Source organism: Crassostrea angulata, chromosome 7, assembly GCF_025612915.1.
Source record: "Crassostrea angulata isolate pt1a10 chromosome 7, ASM2561291v2, whole genome shotgun sequence".
Classification (NCBI taxonomy): domain Eukaryota; kingdom Metazoa; phylum Mollusca; class Bivalvia; order Ostreida; family Ostreidae; genus Magallana; species Magallana angulata.
This window is the reverse complement of record NC_069117.1, coordinates 35,247,383-35,268,337: the sequence shown is the minus strand read 5'-3', so window position 1 is coordinate 35,268,337 and position 20,955 is coordinate 35,247,383. Positions and strand designations below refer to the sequence as shown.

General features: G+C 34.5%; 1 protein-coding gene and 1 pseudogene across 2 annotated transcripts in view; both read right to left on the bottom strand.

Annotated features, from left to right (window-relative positions):
• LOC128191713 (11-beta-hydroxysteroid dehydrogenase type 2-like) overlaps positions 1–20,955 on the bottom strand; it is a 111,885-nt gene that overhangs the window by 26,745 nt on the left and 64,185 nt on the right. Inside the window, exon 7 of one of the 2 annotated variants that reach the window (XM_052863930.1) lies at positions 9,676–12,634. The exons of the other annotated variant lie outside the window; for it this stretch is intronic. Coding sequence (XP_052719890.1) covers positions 12,420–12,634 — 215 coding nt within the window. The 3' untranslated portion in view covers positions 9,676–12,419. Of the gene's footprint in view, positions 1–9,675; positions 12,635–20,955 lie in introns of those variants that run through there. 2 annotated transcript variants of the gene reach the window in all.
• LOC128191715 (uncharacterized) lies at positions 12,645–17,749 on the bottom strand (annotated as a pseudogene).

The window sequence follows — 20,955 nt, the reverse complement described above, 5'->3', positions numbered from 1 at the left end:
TGTCCGTGTTATTAACTGGTCTCCCTAACTTGCTGACCAAAACTTCCCTCACATTTTGAAGATTTTGCATGATTTATTGCTTTTTTCCCCTCGGTAATCGGCATCTTAAACTTGAAATTACCTGGCCTTTTTTCTCTTAGTTTCTGACATTTTCTTGAAGTCTTATAACATCTTTACAATGGTTACTTGCTATGTTGTGAAATGTTATATTGCTTGCAATTTACGTTTCATTATACGGACTGGATCAGTTTTTCATGTGATGTACCAGGATACATATTTTTATTTCCATAGGTATATTTATGAGTCAAATATGATTCAAAGTTTACTCTTTATGAAGAAGTGATTTCATTATTACAGAGCTAAGTGTATAGACCTTAGGGTTTATATATATTTTGAATAAAACAATCATCAAAAATCTCAATTTACCCTTTTGTAGGAATAAAATGGAATGGACCAGTTACAATGAATCATGTGAAGTTGAAATATTTTCACAGTGGGGAGGCACTCCCTGCATCCCGCCAAATGTCAATAAATCTATTAATCAGCGCATCTCCCAGGTTAGGCCCTCAGTGGGGATCAAAATATTTGTGGATGCGGGGAAAAATATGGTGATAGTTATTATGTTGTAATAGATTTCCATGTAAATATCTATTAACAACTTTGATGGACAGAAAATAAGAATTTAATGCTTATAAAAATGGCCACATACATGATGCCATGGTAGAGAAATCTCCTTTGGTACCCCATGCCCTAAAACTTTCCCTCCAATTCTGGCCATCATTCTTGTAACAAAATGGAGGAAAATGAGGACACAAGTATAATTACTTTGAGGGTGAACTCTGATCAAAGGGAATCAATAATTCAATTCATCAATTTTAATGAGTGGGAGTTAGAAGAAATGATATGTGAAGAAAATACAACTGGGAATGAGGACATCAGTGCTGACGACTTTGAGAGGACATTCTGTATCCCGCAAAGTCAAAACTGTAATGAATGTGAACATTGTTTTTGCAAACCCTGCATAACAGACGGGAGAAACAGACAAATGTGGTGGCCTTCTGAACCAGCATTACCTGACAGAAGAAATACCTCGTTCCGTAAGGAAAAGTATAAGTTTTTCTGGACAATGCTTTTCCATAGAGGAGTTTATTATGATGAAAGATATAGAGAGAGAAAAGAGAAAACTAAATGTTCTTCAGTTAGACCCTCGGTTTACCAATTTTGCAAGCCATCGTAGGGACATTCTACCAGAATGTGTTGTCAACTTGGTGCGAGTTTCCCAACCCCAAAAATATCCCATACATGGGACACTGTTGGCAGTGACTATGTTATTTTTTTTTTATATTTAAAAACAATATAATTATACACATTATTTTTATTTAAATCAGGAAATTTTGTTCGAAATTTCTTTTTATTGGAATTTGTTTTTGTGAAAAATGCATCTGCACTGGACTCTTATCTGTTCACTGAAAGGTTCGTGTAAACTGTGCTAAGAGCAGTGGTCAGGAGATAACAGCCGTACTCGGCAGGATGCACATTCACGCTTACATGCAGTGTATGTGTTCTTTATTTATCAAATAAATGAATTTATTGGACTTAACTCTTTCTCTCTTTGCTGAGGTAGGATGATTAAGACATAATCTTATTAGCAACCATTTTGAATGGGTCTGTGAAGATTAGAGCTTCCGGTGTAATGTAAACAAACCTCTGCTGTCAATCAAAATGGGCAAATTTGAAAATCAGTGTCACTTCAGAATTTTAATTGATTAATTCTCCCTTATTACATACACTTGAAGTAAATTACATGTAGTTTCAAATGCAGAAACATAACTTTATATACAAAACAACTATCTTAAAGTGGTAATTGGTGATATTTGTATAAATTTGATAAAATATCCCCTGAAGTGAAGAGTGGCAAGAAAATTGAAATTTCCTCCATTTCCCCGATTGGCTGCTATTTATACCCCAGAACCGGTGTAATGAAGAATAATGACCCCCGTAGAATAATGACCGGGGGTCATTTTTCTACGTAGAATAATGACCCCCCTAGCTGAAGAATAATTGGATTTTTCTGAAGAAAAAAGACTCAGGGGTTATTTTTCTTCATGTTAAACATGAAGAAAAATGACCCCCATAAAAAAATGACCCCCCCCCCGTAAACATGAACAGAAATTGGTTACTTCGTATCCAAGATGTGACTTTTAAATTACTTAATGTTTCACTCTGTTCAACTGATTTTGAAGTTATAAACACCGAACTTATAAATCGCTGTATATATCCGTAGCAAGCACACGCAAAACACTCTGACATTGCCACAAATTGATTGTTAACAGTTACGTTACTTCTCTCGTCGACATACGGCGGGAAATGACGCAAATAAAGAAAAATTCATACACAATGAGGATATTGTGAGACAATTAACGAACAATAATCATGAAAGAATAATTGCTGTAATGATATAAGCAAAATTCATTGGTGAATGAATTGTCAATCGAAGAATGATACATGTATATACATGTATCTTTATGAAAAAGACTAAGGGGCAGGTAACGTAGGAATATGAATACTTCTTATTTACATTTCTTGGGGAAAGTGATTTTTTAAAAAATCATTCTGCGTTAGTTTTGTTTTCTTCTACGTACTACATGAACATCAATATTCTAAACATTTGTTGTAATGTTGTTTTGTGATCATAAATAGACTTGATTCTTTTAGAGCAAATTTGTGAGTACCTGAGTATAGTAAATCTTAATAGATAATAAACACTGATCGATTATAATAAGAAAATATTGTTTCTAAAAGCGTTGATAAGAGGTTAGGGCCCATGTTTATATCCCGCTTGATTTTGATCACACGCTCTTTATTGTATAAAAAGTTACCAATGCTCATACAAACTATTGATGCATTAATCATCTTGATATTAACTAAACTTACTAAAATATGCCGAGGATAAAGTAAAATATACTTTTTGTACGAGTACTCTCAGTACTTTGACGATTTTCCTTATTGGCCGTTAACCTCTACTGGCGTAATGGCTGCTGTCAGTGCCTACTAACTTCAGCTTGGTTATAATGCCTACAGTAACAGTGGAGTAAACTTTTCATAATTTTGGTTTCATCATTAATTCTGGGTGATGAACTTGTATGTACCCAGCAGTTTGTATTGTGGAAATCCTCAATGCAAGTATAATTCATGAACAATATGAAGAATATAGAAGATGCGACGGCGAAGCGCGAAGATGCGAAGACGAAAGTGCTAAGTTGCGAAAGCGAAGAACTGATACTACTATCGCTTTTTCGCCTTTGCAATTTCGCACTCTCGCCTTCGAATCTTCGCGCTTTCGCCTTTTTAGCTCACCCAGACAAAGTCAATGGGAGCATATGCTATACCCCCGGCGTCGGCGTCCGGAGCTGGTTAAAGTTTTAGTTGCAGCTCCTGTATCTAAGCTATTACTTGTCCTCTCTTCACCAAAATTACATGGATGATGCATCAGGACCTACTTAATCTGGTTCCTAACTTTCAGATGCTGGAGGATGTTAAAGTTTTTGTTGCAGGTGCCCTTTAATAGCAATATCTAAGTTACTGCTAGTCCGTACTTCACCAAACTTGCATGGATGGTGTGTCTTATGATACTGATGCACCAAACAGGCTTGAGTGCTGAATAGGTTTTGGATCCTTGAGGAGGTTTAGGTTTTTGAAGCTGGTTAAAGTTTTTGTTGCAGGTGCCCTCTAATGATTATATCTTAGTTACTACTGGTCCTAACTTCATTAAACTTGTATGGATGGTGCGTCTTATGATACCGATGCACCTGGCAGGCCTAAATGCTGAATCTGAACCACAGGTTCGGATGATAGAGGAGGTTAAGATTTTAAGAGCTGGTTAAAGTTTTTGAAACAGGTGCCCTCTGATGATGATTTCTTAGTTATCACTTGTCCTAACTTCACCAGACTTCCATGGATGGTGCGTCTTATGATACTGGTGCACTTGACAGGTTTGAATGCTGAATCAGAGCCATAGGTTTATGATTCTTGATGAGGTTTAGTTTTTTGGAACAGGTCACCTGTTATATAGATGATAGCTTGCATAGTTGATGTAACTATATTATAAATGAAACGCAGAGGTTGCTTGAGATGCAGAGCTTGATCTCCATTATCAAGGATGCTAGAGAAATCTCCTACTTCATTCACACCTGCTTGATAGATAGATGTGGTTGTTGGTAAATGATGTAACATGATTCCTATGATATAGTATTGTATGATTTGAAATACTATTGTTTAATAGGATACACTGTAACAAAATATGTTATATTGTAAAACGTTATATGATACGATAAAATATTGTATCAATTTTTATGCCCCACTTTGAAGAAGGGAGGGCATATTGCTCTGCTGCTGTCGGTCTGTCCACTAACAGTTTACGTTCATTTTCTTCGCAGAGGATGAACATATTCAAATGAAATTTGGTATACAGGTTTATCATGATAATATCTAGGTCAAGTTCGATATTGGGTACGATCGAGCAATTTTCCACAGAGCTATGGCCCTTGGACGTAGAAAAATTCTAGTTACATGTATTTGCAGTTTTCGCTCATTTTCTTCACAGAGGATAAACATATTGGAATGAAATTGTGTATACAGGTTTATCATGATAGTATCTAGGTCACGATATGGGTACGATTGAGCAATTTTCGACAGAGTTATACCCCTTGGACATAGAAAAAATTCCAGTTATTTGCAGTTCATTTCCTTTGTGGATGTTTCCAAGGGAGGGGGGCATAAGTGTTTTACAAACATCTCTTGTTTTTATATTTTATGATATGATATTGTATCATGATATTGTTATGTATAGTATTGATTAATATGATACAATATTGTATAATATTAGATTGTATTATTTATTTATTATTGAATCACATGACAGTATTACATATGACATTGCAATATATAATATTGCATCCTATGTTATTATATTGTATATTCTATGATATTGTATCATACAGTATTGTGTTATGATATTGGTTTCTGTAATATAGAATTATATAACATAAAATTGAAAATATGATATTGTAATATTATAAAATATCGTATCACACGATATTGTATAATATGATATTGGTTTATATGATATATTATCATATCACATTAAATTGTATTTTATGATATTTTAATATATATTATTGTATCATATGATACAATGTGTATGATATGATTGTATTATATAATATTTTACTTTATCCCATGATATTGTATCTTTTGATATGATACAATGCTGTATCAAATTATATTGTATTATATAAAACAATATCATATTATGTATCAAATATGATACAGTATCATACAATACAATATCATACTATAATATTTACATTCATTTCTTTCCCTCTATTAAATTGCATTGGTTGATTTGAGTGTTATTTACGCACAACACAGAAGACAATATATTATATTGTATAATTAAGCATTGATTCATTATTTTTTGAAAGATGAGGTCTTATAACTGCAACGATGAATGCAAACAAATTTTCATAACGCGCTAGCGCGCATTACACAATTTGTAAGCACACCATTGCAGTTATGAGACCACATCTTAAAAAAAATAATGATTCAATGCTTAATTATACAATATAATATCATATGTTTCAATGTTATGATGTATTATTGCAATATGATATTGTTTCATATAATACTATATTGTATTATGTTTTATGATATTCTATTATTTGATCAAATACAATTATAATGTATAACACAATACAATGTCATATCATATGTTATAATATCTTTATAATATCATATCTAACAATTTTGTACGGTATTTTATGGTAGTATATGATATATATTGTAAGTATGATAGGATTCAATTTTAATTATTTATTATTGTGTTGATTTACATATGAACATATGATTATCATACAATTTTTTAACAGATGATATACGATATTGTGTCAAAACAGAATCCATGAATATCCAAGATCATAAAGGATGGTTTTCATATAATATGATAAAGGTGGTCTCATAAAGGTGATGCCTCATAAAGGTGATGCCTCGTCTCGGTGAGCTTTGTAGTCTGTGATTACCTATGTTTTATAATTGCGGAGCTCTCCATCGTTTAAAGGGTTCCGAGGCATATTTTGGAATTTTTTTTTATAAAATTAATAAGATTAAATTATCCAGAGGGATAGGGTCCGGACTCCCTCTCCCGATTTACTGCGTAAAATTATTAATATTGAATTTGACAGGGGGCGGACCCCCTCTCCCCCTCTAGATCCATGCATGAGCAAGGAGTGTCGCATAATGAAATTAGAATGTTACTGTGTTTGGTCCACGGTAAACAGACGGCTGGTTAGTGACAGAAGTTTAGAAGTGCATATGTACACATTATGGCGGACATTAAATTTTGTGAGGAGTAGATAATGATTAGGCATAGCCATTATTGGTAAACATATATGTTACATGTACACATTAAAATATTTATACACATTCATAGTAAGCGCGATGGCCTAGTGCATTCGTACCACTAATAGCCTGGATTGATCGGAAAACCTTTGCGAGTACGGCGCCTGTATTAAATTCTATGTAATCGACCTAGACTTGCTGAATGCAATAAAAAAAGGCGAAGGCGAAAGTGCGAAGATGCGAAGGCCAGGGTGCAAAGTTGGGAAGGAGCGACAGAAGTTTCGCTCCTTCCACTTCGCACTTTAGGCATCACATCTTCGCGCTTCGTCGTTGCATCTTTGCACTTTTGCTCCTTTGCCTTCGCACTATCGCCTTTGCAATTTATGTCGAAGTGGCCCTATCGGAACACCATATATAGATATATGTAAATGTAATTGTTAAGATGACAACCATACCCCGATGCAATACGTCAATATCTTATTATAACGGAAGGATTTTTATTTTTTAAGATATACCCCTTCTTTCACAAAAGTTTATTTGAATATGAATTATAATTTCTGTTACTTTCTCTAAACTGCAGCAGTAAAAATTACAATACAGTAAAACACGCTTATAACGAAGTCCCAGGGACGGCCAATTCGTTATAAGCGTAATTCGTTATATCCGTCAAGTTAACAACATGAAATAGAGACTTGGGGAATGAAATTCACTTCGCTGTAAGCACCAATTCATTATAAGCGTGTTCGCTATAACCGTGTTTTACTGTAGTGTAAAGACTATTTCACAAATAATCAAAAAATATACTGAAAACTTTAATCTACAAGGGGGTCTTTATTCTACAGGGGTCACTTTTCTTCATGTGGAGTGTGCTCATTTTTATGAAAATGATACTTATTCTTCGGGCAAAGGGGTCATTTTTCTACGTAGAATAATGACCGGGGGTCATTTTTCTGCGTAGAATAATGACCGGGGGGGTCATTATTCTACGTAGAAAAATGACCCCCGTTCATTATTCTACGGGGGTCATTATTCTTCATTACACCGGCCTTTAACATTATTTACTAATAGTATACACTTATCTCGTATCGAGTGCACAGCAAGCTAATGACTATATAACGTAAAGCAGAATACAATCATAAAATTATATTTCATATATATACGGCTATCTGGTTACATACGTCCCCCTAACAAAAGAAATATCCCCGAGGGAGATTTCTTTCGCCAAGTGCCTGGTGTGAGAAATAACCTTTCAAACTCCTCTAGGTTAGATGACCTTCCGGGTGACACACCGGTCAGAACATCTATGTTAAGAGGTCGAATGAAATGACCAATTTCCTATACCAGCTTGAGACACAGTAATAGTATGTCAACAAATATGTATACTTCACACATGACAATATATAATTGTTTAGTTTTTCATGCAAAAAGTTAGTAATAATCAATATACTTTTATCAACAATAATATTCAACACATGTAAAGTCCATTATTTAATCATGTTAATTCAAGCATAAGCGTCGCTGGAATTAATAATACATAAGCACATATAAAGGTTACACAGTCCAGCGTATATTAAAGTTACACTAACGTTATTGGTTCTCAAAATTGCATCCATTTCGAATAATCGGAACGATAACCAAGAAAACGTTGCGTAATTCGGAGTCGATGAATTCCATCTGAAGTTCACAGCTCATCACATTTGATTTCAAATATAACATTTTATAATTATTTCATAAACACCAACGGCACTTCCTGCGCGGATGGCGAGTTTGCTCCTCGCGGAACATCGACTGCGTTCTTCTATTTCTTAGACATCAACGCCCTTTCTGCAAGGTATTCGCGTGCCACTTCCGGGTCTGGTCCATAGCGTTCAGGCCTCGGCTAATCGGAGTTCCTATTCTCTCCGGTAAACTGGTATGCTAATTCTTCAGTGATTGGTTCCATAGCGTGAGCGTCTGCAATTGATCGTCGTGGTTTTCCATGTCGGCGAGGTTTTTTTGAGGTTGTAGTGTCCTTTACTAGGGATTTCTATTCAATAGTCTCTTGAGAATTTCGTTGATAGGATTCACATCATACAAATTGTTTCTGCCAAAACTTTCCTCATCCTTGTCACCACCCCTTTTTCGACAACCGACCAGCAACCACGGCACAGATATTTTGATAGTTTTACGTTTCATGATACAAATTCCAAATATGACCATTATTGCCAAAATTAAAAATACATAAAACCAAAGATTTCCCAGTTCCCACCCAAGGTAATGATTCCATAGGTTGTAGTTCATTGTCTACTGGCAATTCCGCCATTATTGTGTCCATAGGGAAAACTTTAATATCCTTTAATTTATCGGGAATCTTGATGCGTCCCATCCCCGGAAATTTGATGTTAAGAGGATCCCAAAGTGTGTATGTGTTTATTCCATCAATAAAATTTTGAAAAGAGTCATATTAAATTGACTTTCTCGATTATAGTAAGGAGGAAGTAATAATGAACCATGAAAACAAGAACATCCTTGTCCAAACTCAAGATGTTGATAGTAACATATTAACAATTATAATTAATTAACCAGTAATCTTAAGTTTCTTACAACAAGTCGGTTTCAATGTTTCTTTACTTAGTCACGGGTTCCGATATTTCGAATATGTGTAATTTCCTTGACTCCGCCTTTACAAATTTCAAGGTGGTACATCAGCGTTTACTATTCAGCGGTATTTCATTATCAGTCAAAATGTCAAAGGGGTCACACTATTGTACCTAATCAAAAGCGAGCAATACATACAAAGCAAGTTTACTTATTATTATTTATATTTACAACACATTATACAATTGTTTTTATCACATCGGTTGTCATAGCAAGACAATTTTCTACATGCTGTTGTTTACTAACAGCTATATTCTTACGAGGTTTTGGGATTGGTTTACGCGGTTGGGGATTGGTTTACGGGTGAAGCTTAGACCTACTTTAGAATTTATTTCACCAATTTCCATATCCTTGTGTAAGGGTTAATCTGGGGTATCTAAGGGTACCTCATAATTTTGATCATGATATGCACTTTGTCCTGACTTGGGTTCTCATCCGATACCGACTCAACAGTCTAGAGCGACTCTTCGAACAAGAACGAACTTTTTGTAACTTATAAGTATTGGAGAGATACATCTTTGGAGAAAATATTATGTTTGTTCAAGCAGTCGCTCATGTGTCTTTAAAGAAAATCTGCTTCTAAACAAGCCGTTTTATGCTAAAAATGAAAAAAAAGGGCGGGAAAAGGTAAACTTTATGATGTCAAAGGACTATGTGCGGTGTGGTCAAATATCTGCCCCCGATTTTAACCAATTTTTAAATAGTATCGTATAAAAATAAAATCTTCACAAATCATTGTATAGAGGATGTCTATAACTTTAATCTTGATTTTAGTCATCATTGCTCATTTGCTGTTTATCTATGACGTCACCTAAATGACCTAATTCCCGCAAATTTGCAAACAAATGAAAATATTCTCATTTTTGCTCTATATTTTGCATTCGGAAGTATAGAGCGCAGGTCTGCTCAAGTGCGATTTTAACATATATTTTTCGTTCGATAGATATACGCATTATACTAAAAAATTGTACTTGAGCAAGCCTGCGCTCGATGTTTCCGAGTCGAAACACCCATATTTTGCTACAAAACATCAATTTATCAAAATAATGCAATCTTCATGACGTCATTTCTACATTATGACGTCACAGTGGTGATAACCTTTTACACCTTTATTTCCAATATGGTTTAACATATCTTTCACCTAATTTTTAAAGCTCTTTCTAAAACTTTGATTTTGGGGGCAAAAAATGCATAAAACTGCATATAGTCCTTTTTAAATTGTGTGCACTAAAATCAAAATGAAAACTATGAAAATAGTTCAAATGTATATTTGTACAAAAAAAAAACCCCAAAGAGTTACAGTAAAATGACAACGTTCATTTAAGGGGGCCATTTTAGGCTCAAACCATATATATAGTCCTTTGGTCAGTCATTCTGGTTAAAAAGTCGAACATGTTTAAAGTTTACAGACAGTCTACAAAAGGTGATAAGAAAAGTTCACTTGAACTTTGAGCGCAGGTTAGCTTATTTAAGAATTTATTATGAATGAAAGCTTAACATATCATTTGTGTGTATTTCACATTCTAAAAAAAAAGAAAAGCTTTTACAGATATCAGAAAGGATAAAACAATATAAATAAAATATATGTATTACAAAATTTATTCTGAAATCTGGATAGAATACATGCATTCAAAAATAAATTATGTTAAGCGAGCTCTACCGGCAAGGCCTGTGTGAATAGAAAATTCGGACTAGTTGCACATTCATTCAACGTATTTTTCGGACCAATAATGCATTGTTTTAATCGTCCCAGTAGTTCCCTGTAATCATGGAAATTTTCACCACTTCACACTCTCACGAGAATCAGCAAGACAATAAAAACAATAACGATGTATACGACATACAGTCAATGGTACCTCTAAAGTTCACCTCATTACACTATCAATCAAAGATAATCGAGTGACGTCACAAAGGTTTACACATTAATCCGATATATTTTTTTCGGCGTCAGTAAATGACCCACAATTCATAGTACCAATGGTTTCCAACCTCAAGTTCTCGCGAGAATCAAAGTACATATAAATGTGTAATTTTAAGAACATCATGCTTTTTAATTAAATACAACAGTATACTTCGCGTACTTTTATTTCTCAGGGGAGTTTTAATTTACAAAGTCAGACGACACTTAACCAACGTGAACGCTGACGTCACGAAATAACTCTAACTAAAGTTATTGTAAATCTGCTGAGATTCCTCTCAAAATCTTGCAAAGCTAAAGAATGAGGACATTTCTTCAGATGTAGGAAACATTTGTAACTTCCACTCACTTGGATGAATGCTAACATTTATTTTATTCACTATAATTACGGTAACCCTCATCCAAAAAATATTTACAAGCAAAAACGAAAAAAAAATGATAATTCTCAAATTTACGAAAGAAAATTCTAAGCTTTCAGTTCAATGGTTTTTTTTTATTTTGACTTCAATTTATTACATGGAGGGGGCAACTCCATGATAAGTCGATTTTCTATGTGTAAATTGAAAGAAAAATAAATATTTTTTTTAACATTGGGGGGGGGGGGGGGGGGTGGGGCTCTATATGGATGATAAGTCAATTTTTGTTTGTAAATTTAAAGAAAAAATGTCGACTGCAAAAAAAGGGGATGGACTGACGTACGTTACAATCACTTTAAAAGAGGAGATAGTGTGCAATGAACATTTATATTAAATTTTTTATTTTTATTATTCAACAACATTGTATCTGAGATTGAACTATTGTTATACTTATATATAAATAAATAACAAATCTTATAAACTATGAATAATGTAAATTTACTGAAAAAAATAAGTTTGTTTTATTTTCTTTTGCAATCAAATTTGTTTACGTTGATAATCTTAATTTTATTGATACATCATAATTCATTGTTTGTACATATGCTGCGCTCGCCCCAACGGTCGCACTGTAAAACACATTATTCAAAAGCAAATAAAGCAGCATATTCAGCATGCGAAATTATATCACTACGTTCTTAATAATCAGGCATGAAATGCCAAAGGCGTTAATTGGCTGATGGTAAGCAGCATGAGCGTCGATCTTGAGTCTGAGATAAGCAATCACACAAAACTCTTACAAATGCCATACGAACCCATGATATCAAAGGCAGCTCCTTTTACTTCATAGTTATAGAAATTATACACACGGAAACAGAGATAAAAATGCAAACACACACATATCATACAATAATTAAACAAATGATACATTAAAGTAAATATAAGATAAATGTGTATGGTAAACAAAAATGTAGGGTAGGAAGCAAAGTCGAACTTCTAACTTGTAAGGTCTGCTTATTTGCAATTTTTAAAGCTACGCTAAAGCTATCTAAAACATTGCTCTAGGCAAGCTTATCACTTTTAAATTCACCAGTTTTGAAATGAAGATTTAATACTTAATAATTCTGCATCTTTGGGTTAAATTCAAACCAATTGGCTAGAACACTTAATAGATAATCACTCAACCAAACTGGCAAATAAATGTAGATAAATGGAATGAACTCTGCAAGAAATCCGCTATAATAACGACTTTTTGGCTTGCTTGACAGTAGAGCATCTTCAATTTTGTAGCAAATGTCTGAAAACTCTGCACTAAGGAAAAAATCCCGATCTAGAAAGAAATATCAAAAAAATATTATATAATATTGCTTATCAATACAGTACCGTCAACGCGGATCCCGTATTTTACCGCGTGGATATAGCTATTATTTCAAAAATATTTAATCATTTTTATAATAAAAACCACATGAAGGAGAGGTTAAAACCATAAAATAATAATTTTCGATTTTTTTTAATGATTTTAAACATTTTCGACTCGGAACATTTTTAATTCATATCAGTTTGTAGCTCGTTTTACGACAGTATATTGATGCCCAAGATAGTTAACCCAGCCCGTGACAGGCCCATGCTACACGTAAAACGTTTACCTACGGTCTACGGCATGATATGAAAATTCTACTCAATTTACTACTAGTAATTTTTTTATGTGCTCTTAAATACTGGTAAACCCTACATTACTATTACTGTTGAATAGAACCGGAAGCACATTTGCAGCTCTGTTCTGCTGCTACCTTGATAAAGAAAAACTATGGCTAGTGTGAAGATAAAGTTATACTGAATATAAACATGAAAATGTGAGACTGCATAAATTTAGTAAATTATCAACAATGCAATAGAAGGTGGGGCCCAAAAAATAACCCACTAGAGGAACACTGAACTGCATGAGAAGTGTCCCTCGCCCCACCCAAAAATGTGCTTCGTTTAACAGTAAAGATTCTAGTAGAGAAGCAAAATTTAAAGCAGAAATCAGTCTATACCAACTTATGAAAACAATTCCTAAGAACATTTAGAATAGTGGTTACCTAAATTTACAGAAAAAGAGATTCAATAACATGTGTTAATTTTGACATGCATGCTCACTGTGAAATGAAATACATTGTTATTGCCTGTGGATAACCCATTTCAATGTTAAGAATCCTAAAGTTTATTAAAGCTGACATGAATTCATAAATACGCATTATTTCCCTTTTATCTCCGACTACCGCCATATCAGTTGTCGATTTATATTGCTCTGCTCATCGCTACACACCCCCTATATAAGGCCGAGAGCACGACTCATGCTTCACCGCATTCACGTATTTCATTCCTCCGAACACGTTACTTTGGACGAAAAGACGTGTAGAAACACGTTTGGAACAAAAATAATATGACAACCACTTCACTGGCAAGGCATATCCAATGAATGACGAAACAAGACAGACTGAAATCCAGCCACAAATACTTATAAAATCCTTGATAAGTGTAGACCTTTTTCCTGTGTATATTATAACATCGCACATGCGCAATCTACACACTGTGGCAGATCGAACAATGTCAATGATCGAATGGATTTTAGAAATGGAGCGTTTTAGTAGGAACGGATGGAAACGATATTACGTTGTTACTTTCTTGGATTTACTATCATTTAGCTACTGTGTTGGATGTACTACCGCCAGGGTTTTAAAATGATGCAGACGTTATGCATTCTGTATGAACGATACACGTGTTCGATGTGCATGCGAAGTAAGGCAGCACTATCTGTGCAAAATATTACGGATACCTTGGAAATTCTTTCAAAGAATGTATTTTATTGATTGTTGTTTTCTTTATTATTTATTACAAACATTTTACTACATTGTGTAGTCCATGCATTTAGAAGTCCGTGCAATCTGAATGCCTCGATCAGAAAGCAACCGACCGTAACTTTCTCAACCGGTATATATACCCAAGTGACAGTAGAGGAGCGATCAAAATTAATATGGCGACCAAATGCTTTTATGAATTCATGTCAGCTTTAATTAAGTCATATTTGGAATGCATCCAAATGTAAAATATGTTTAGACTGAAACAATTGCTGTAACAATGCAAAACAGGCCCCTAAATGTCTATTGATATAAACATGTGAACATCCATGTACACTCGCCTTGTCAAACGTAGGTGCCACCTCAGTCAGTCACCTCTAAAGCAATGCTAATTAAGTGATCATGAAATATGTCAGTTCTTTAAAAGCTGGAGGTAAACAATTGTTTTAACTGAAAAATATTGTTTACACATTTCTTGCCAAAAAGAAAATTAAAAACAAGTGAACACACCTACATCTTGATGTTAAATACCTTGTAACACCCCATTACACATCTTACAACTTAATCCTAAATACTTTTTCGTCCCTTAATATTAAAATTAAACCTGGAACATGATTATCTCCATCATAAGACTCGTTAAATAAAACATGAAAAGTATAACTATCAAGATGATAAATCATCAACTCCAAACACTTAGGGTCTCATGCCCTATATTGCAAACATCCATTACTTCAATACAATGTACCTCTTCCCACATTACTCTAGATCTAATAAAACAAAAGGAAATTGCAAGATTTCAACATCAAGAAAGTACAGAGCCTTCAACAATGTATACTGCCTCAGTCAGTTATCCATTATCACTAGACCCTATATGACAGATATCCTAAATGTGTTAATCTTGAAAAACAGCAAACATGAAAATATGAGATTTAAACCTCATACAGACACCTGAATGTTAAAAAAAGACTCAAATACCTAGCCAGTAATAATGGATACCGCCTCAGCCAGTCATTCATTATTACTGGAGCCTATATAACAAATATCCCATAACATTATTGTGATATAGAAACTATAATGTTGGAAACAAGGACACTCTGATGTATCTCTGAAATGACTCGGAGTGCCATCTTCCCATAACTCTTATTTGTGAATCTGAGAAGCCCTGTAGATGAGCCTGAGTTGCCGCTCCTATTCTGAAACTGTGTGCTTTGAATTCATTACTGTCCAACTTTAAGAACTTCAGAGCCGATTTCAGCACCTTGCAGAATTCTGAACGGGATATAGGCCTTTCTGATCCATAGCAAAACAGAGGTCCATCCTCCACACCTCTCACTTTGAGATAATTCTTCATGATTTGCACGGGACAAAACCAGCATCATCAAGAGTAGCATAATGGACTTTTGTAAAAACTTCTGGTATAAAATTATTAATAGAATTGTTTTCAGGAAAAGATAAATAGTGTATGAGCCTAAACTGAACCTCTTCTTTTCTGGAACAATACCAATAGGGTAAATTTGAAGATTATCAAAAGGGAGTGTAACAAAAGTATTCTGTGAGCCTCGAGCTCTTTTTGTAGCTTTTTGTTCACAATAACAGGGTTCTGCAAAGCCGACAAAAGATTTTTATATGACTTGAATTGTCTTGGTCCCTCATAATGCAATTCAAACCCGTATGTAAAACCTGCCACCAGATAATCTGTCATAGCGGTATCATAGCCCTTTAAAAAATACTTCAAAACTTTAGGTCTTACTGGAGTAACAATTTCATTGTTGTTTTGTTGCTCCCAAAGAGGAGTTGACACTTTGGTTCTTAAGGGCTGTTTGGGTTCTGCATTTTGTTTTAGGGTGGTTTTTCTAACATTCTGTGCAGATGTGCTGAAATTTGCAGTGCTCAAGCTTGTGTCCCCCTCTCTCTATTGTAAGACCAGCAAATTCCTCTTGGTAATTGGTTTGTAAAAGGTGATCTTTGTCCATGCCTTGTTCGAAAGGAATGAAAGGACTGCTTGTTTTCTTGTCTGGGTCTCTGGGCCTGCAGCATGAACTCTACATCAATTTTACCCCATGGAGTACCCCTAATCTGTCTATCCATTCTTATTTGCTTATCATATGTTTGCCATGACACATTTCCCGATGCAGCCATGTCAGGTACTGTCTCTGCATGTTTTATGAGATTTGGTGTTGCATTTGGAAATTTCTCAGCATATATGGCGACAAAACGCAAGGATGCTGTCGTCTATTGAATAATGGAGTTAATAGACTGTTTGGCTTTTTCGGTACCACCGATATGTTGTTATTCTTCTTGAGTTTAAATGTATAGTTGCTACTGTCTGGACCAGGAACCAAGTTATTAGGGAGCAGTACCGCGAGATCAATAATCTGATCCTCCCATATTTTCTGTTTCAACTTCTGAGGAACCATAGCCAAAATAGGGGTTGACCAAGTAAAAGTATCAATTGGCTCACTAATAGCATACTCATCATTTGACCTTTCTATCTCTTTAAATGTAATCTCTGAATCAGACTCACCATCCAAACCCTGGGGGTTCTCGCTCCTGTCTGGAATGGCGGGGGCAGCTCTGTCCTCTAATACTTCCAACACCGCCTGTGTCACTCTCTCTTCCAATGTTTCCTCCTGATGATCAGAACTCTGATCTTTTTTGGACTTTGCTCCTTTTCTTTCCGCCGAACCAGCTATTTTTTCTTTTTTTCTTTTTCACACCAACTTTTGGTCTAGGCATCATGCTGTAAAAAACTGTACCCTACAGCAGAAGTTTTCCTATGACTTAATGTAACTAACCCTTATTCTTGATACATGAAACATGAACATGAACTTTATTTATTTTACAACGATTGATAATCAAGTTCTTCAACTTATATTAATATCTCTCGTTGGCACGGATGTTAGTGCGAGGGGGTCATTGGTGTGGGAAGAAGCCGGAGTACCCGGAGAGAACCCATGTGTCCAAGTGGGCGGCCGCCATACCCTTTCGCATACAACCACTGTCCATCACGGGGAGCGAACTCGGGTCGCAGCGGTGAAAAGCGAGTGCATTGTCCACTACGCTACCTGGACTCCTTTATTGCCTAATCAATAACAGTAAATTTCTACAGGATCTAAAACTCACAATAAACAAATACCCCTCTTGAAATTTTTCCCAAACCCCAGTGAGTCCTTCCAATGGGTGAACATAGATTAAAATTTATGGATTTATTAGTGCCTTTTCATGCCTTTTAAAGCAATATGAGCTGTATTTTTTAGAATTTTATTTTGCTGCTAAAACCTGCTAGTATGATAAGTCTGGATATAACTTAAACTTTTATGATAAATAAGATTTGAAAACATCATTAATTTTTGTCAAAGGAAATATTTCTCTTCAAAGGAATATGTAACAAATCAATTTTTGCACAGGACGACAATAATTCAATTTTGCTCCAAACAAGGCTTCTTAACGGCCTTTTCCACAAAAATGTGGCTAACAAATATTTAAAAACCATGATATTTTTGTCATTTTAGTAGAAAAGAACATTTTAGTAAAAAAAAAAAATTCAACATGAAAAATGCAGCTCATATTGCTTTAACCATTGGAATCACACCTTTCAAACCTAAATTTCATATAACATCAAACATTTTATGTCATTCATAAATGACTTAAACCATTGAAAATGTAATGTAAGTACAAAAATAATGACATGAAGTGCATGTACATTGGCTCCATTAACCCCAAGTTTCTGACCTACATCCAAAGCACAAATATGCTAAGCCAGATATGCCATTAACACATATCCCATGATTCAAAATAATGGTTACCATACATAGATATTTAATCAAACTTTTAGAAATTGATAACACACAATTATACCATACATGTAGACCTAGCAGCTTACCAAAAAGAGCTTATAATTTAAACCTAACAATACATCTTTGTTCACAAAGCTAACCAAACTTGAACTGCAAACTCAATATGCATGCAAAGTATGTATAACTCACCCCACATTAAGGTAACCACCTAACACTCAACAATGTAGAAGCTATTTATCTAAACACCTCATATACTAGTCTCACTGCATATGATAACTGATCACTAAGCCACAGGGTGACCAATAAGTAAACACATATCATAACACCACCCCATGGATATGACAACATTGGTAAACCGCCAAACATAATCCAACTACACAGGGTATTACAACGTAGCACCCAACCATAAAGGGGCTCCTTGGTAAGCCATATATCATAATCCAACCATACTGGATATGACAACATAGCACCCAACCATAAGGGGGCTAAATGGTTCCAGAAGATCCAAGCATGCTGGACATAACGACGTAGCACCGAACCATAAAGAGGCTCTTTGGAAAGCCATACACATGTATATCATAATCCAACCAGACTGGATATGACACCATAGCACCCAACCATATAGGGGCTAAACGGCTACCATATGATCCAAGCATGACGGATATTACATAACATAGCACCCAACAAACTAGGGGCTATTTGGTTTACCAAGTATCATAGTCCAACCATGGGGGATATCACCATATCACACCCAATATTATAGGAGCTAAACCGTTCATCATATATTTTAGTACATACAGATACTGGCCAAAACAACTATCCTACACTCAAGCCTATGGCAATGGACCATGCAAAACACCTGAGTCCTAGCGATAGTAAAAAGTTTGTATCAACAACATGAACAATATGATTAAAGTCACTACAATTTAACCCTACTCGGCATGATACGTATGTTCAGTGCATGTTGTATTGAACAAACTGCGAATATCAACTATAAATCTAAACTTATATATTTGAACCCTTTAAGTTTGTGACAGTTTACATGTATATACTATTTTTTCGCCAGCTATAGACACTGAGCTTTCATTGTCCACAAGCTAATGAAGCTATAGACTATTAAGTCCTGAAACCAATGATGCTCTGACACTGTTGTAATACTTAGGGTAGCCCTGAGTCTCATTCAAATGCACACCATCCTCACAAAAAACCTTAGCTTTATTTTCAGGTGATCAAATGCCATCTGACTCCTATTTGAAGACGACGTGAAGCACACCTTGTACACAAGCCCCCCCCCCCTCTCTCTCTCTCTAATGTTTTAGTTGAGTGGGAAAAATAGTTATGAAAGAGTAAGTATGTTTTATTAAGATACTATGTATAGCCTATGAACTTTCACCTAATTATGAACCCATAAGGACTACTAAAACCTTGTAGTCCACTTTTACTATTCCAGTTGATAGAGCACTGTCGCTATAGCAGGATTATCAGATTTCTGACCCTTATTTATATTTTTTTTTTATATATATCTATATGAAATTGGAGACGAATACCACTTTATCCTTATATATTTATTGCTAATATATTGTACAAGCACTTAATCAAAAACAACTTCTGATTTATAAGCCATCAGTTTTTGACTAGTCAAACTTAAGCCTCTTCATAAAACGTATATAGTCCATTCTTAACCGTAAACATTTAAATATCTGTGTATTGCTTAAAACGTCTAACCTTTCCCCATAAACATTAACTAAAATTAATAAAAATGAAAATTAATAATTTAGGAGTATAAAAATTTATAAAATCGGGAATGCTTACACAAGTATGTTAGTCTGTTCGTCTTAAAGATTACATGATATAGCCTTCATACATGAATAAAGGCCATGCCAGTCCACTCCTCTAAAGAAATAATATAGTCGAATTGCATCTTTTGAATTGATTGAGTTGGTGTAAATATTAATTTACATTACATGTCTTGAATTTTGTATTCACATGTACACACAACACACTATTCACAGTTTGACTCTACAGTTACTGAAAAAAAAACCCCAAACGTATTTCTAACCTTAGTATAACTGTGCATTATATATATATATATATATATATATATATATATATATATATATATATATATATATATATATATATATATATATATAATGCACAGTTAGATACCTTGTGTTATTATTATACTATAGGGTAAATTTTTTTCTCAGAAACAAGTGCCTGTGTATGAGGCACGTGAATAATCCCTGTCATGATAAGTGACCACCAGGAATTCTACCCGTATATCAAGCAATTTAACTAACAGTAAAAATAAGTAATTGTTTCATTCATTGTACATTGATAACTGTATTAACATGTTTGTCGTTCCCACGTATACGATAAGGTTACTTCGCACAGCTGACATTTTACGTTTTTTGAATCTTCAGTTCTTTTAAAATATTTCCAGACCTTTGAAGTCGGTGGCGGCATATAACAAATAACTTGACCTAGATATTATTATGGTAAATGTGTATACCAACTTTCATTTCAATATATGCATCCTCTGCAACTGCAAATAACTTGACCTAGATATTATTATGGTAAATGCTTTGTAACCTATATGAAAAATAGACACAAACTCTCAAACATTAGATCGGGCGGGATAATCGTAGCTATCAAAGACAATATTACGAAACATATAAATGTAATAGATACTGACTGTAAATTTATTATGTGGCTAAAGATAAGCAAGGTTTTATTCAGCATTGATAAAGATGTAATCTGTGGAGTTGTTTACATACCTCCAGAGGCTAGCAAATATTCATCTAATGACAGTTTTATGGAAATAGAACAAGAGCTTTTTAATTTCTCTAAAGACTCGAATTATTTTTGTTTCATGGGAGATTTTAACTCCCGAGTTGGTCGTCTTGGTGATTTTGTTGAACCTGGTGATTTTTTAACAAATGTAAATCAACGTAATGTTGTTACTGAAAACATTGATTGCGCCTCTTATTTTGAAACTTTAGGAATCCCTA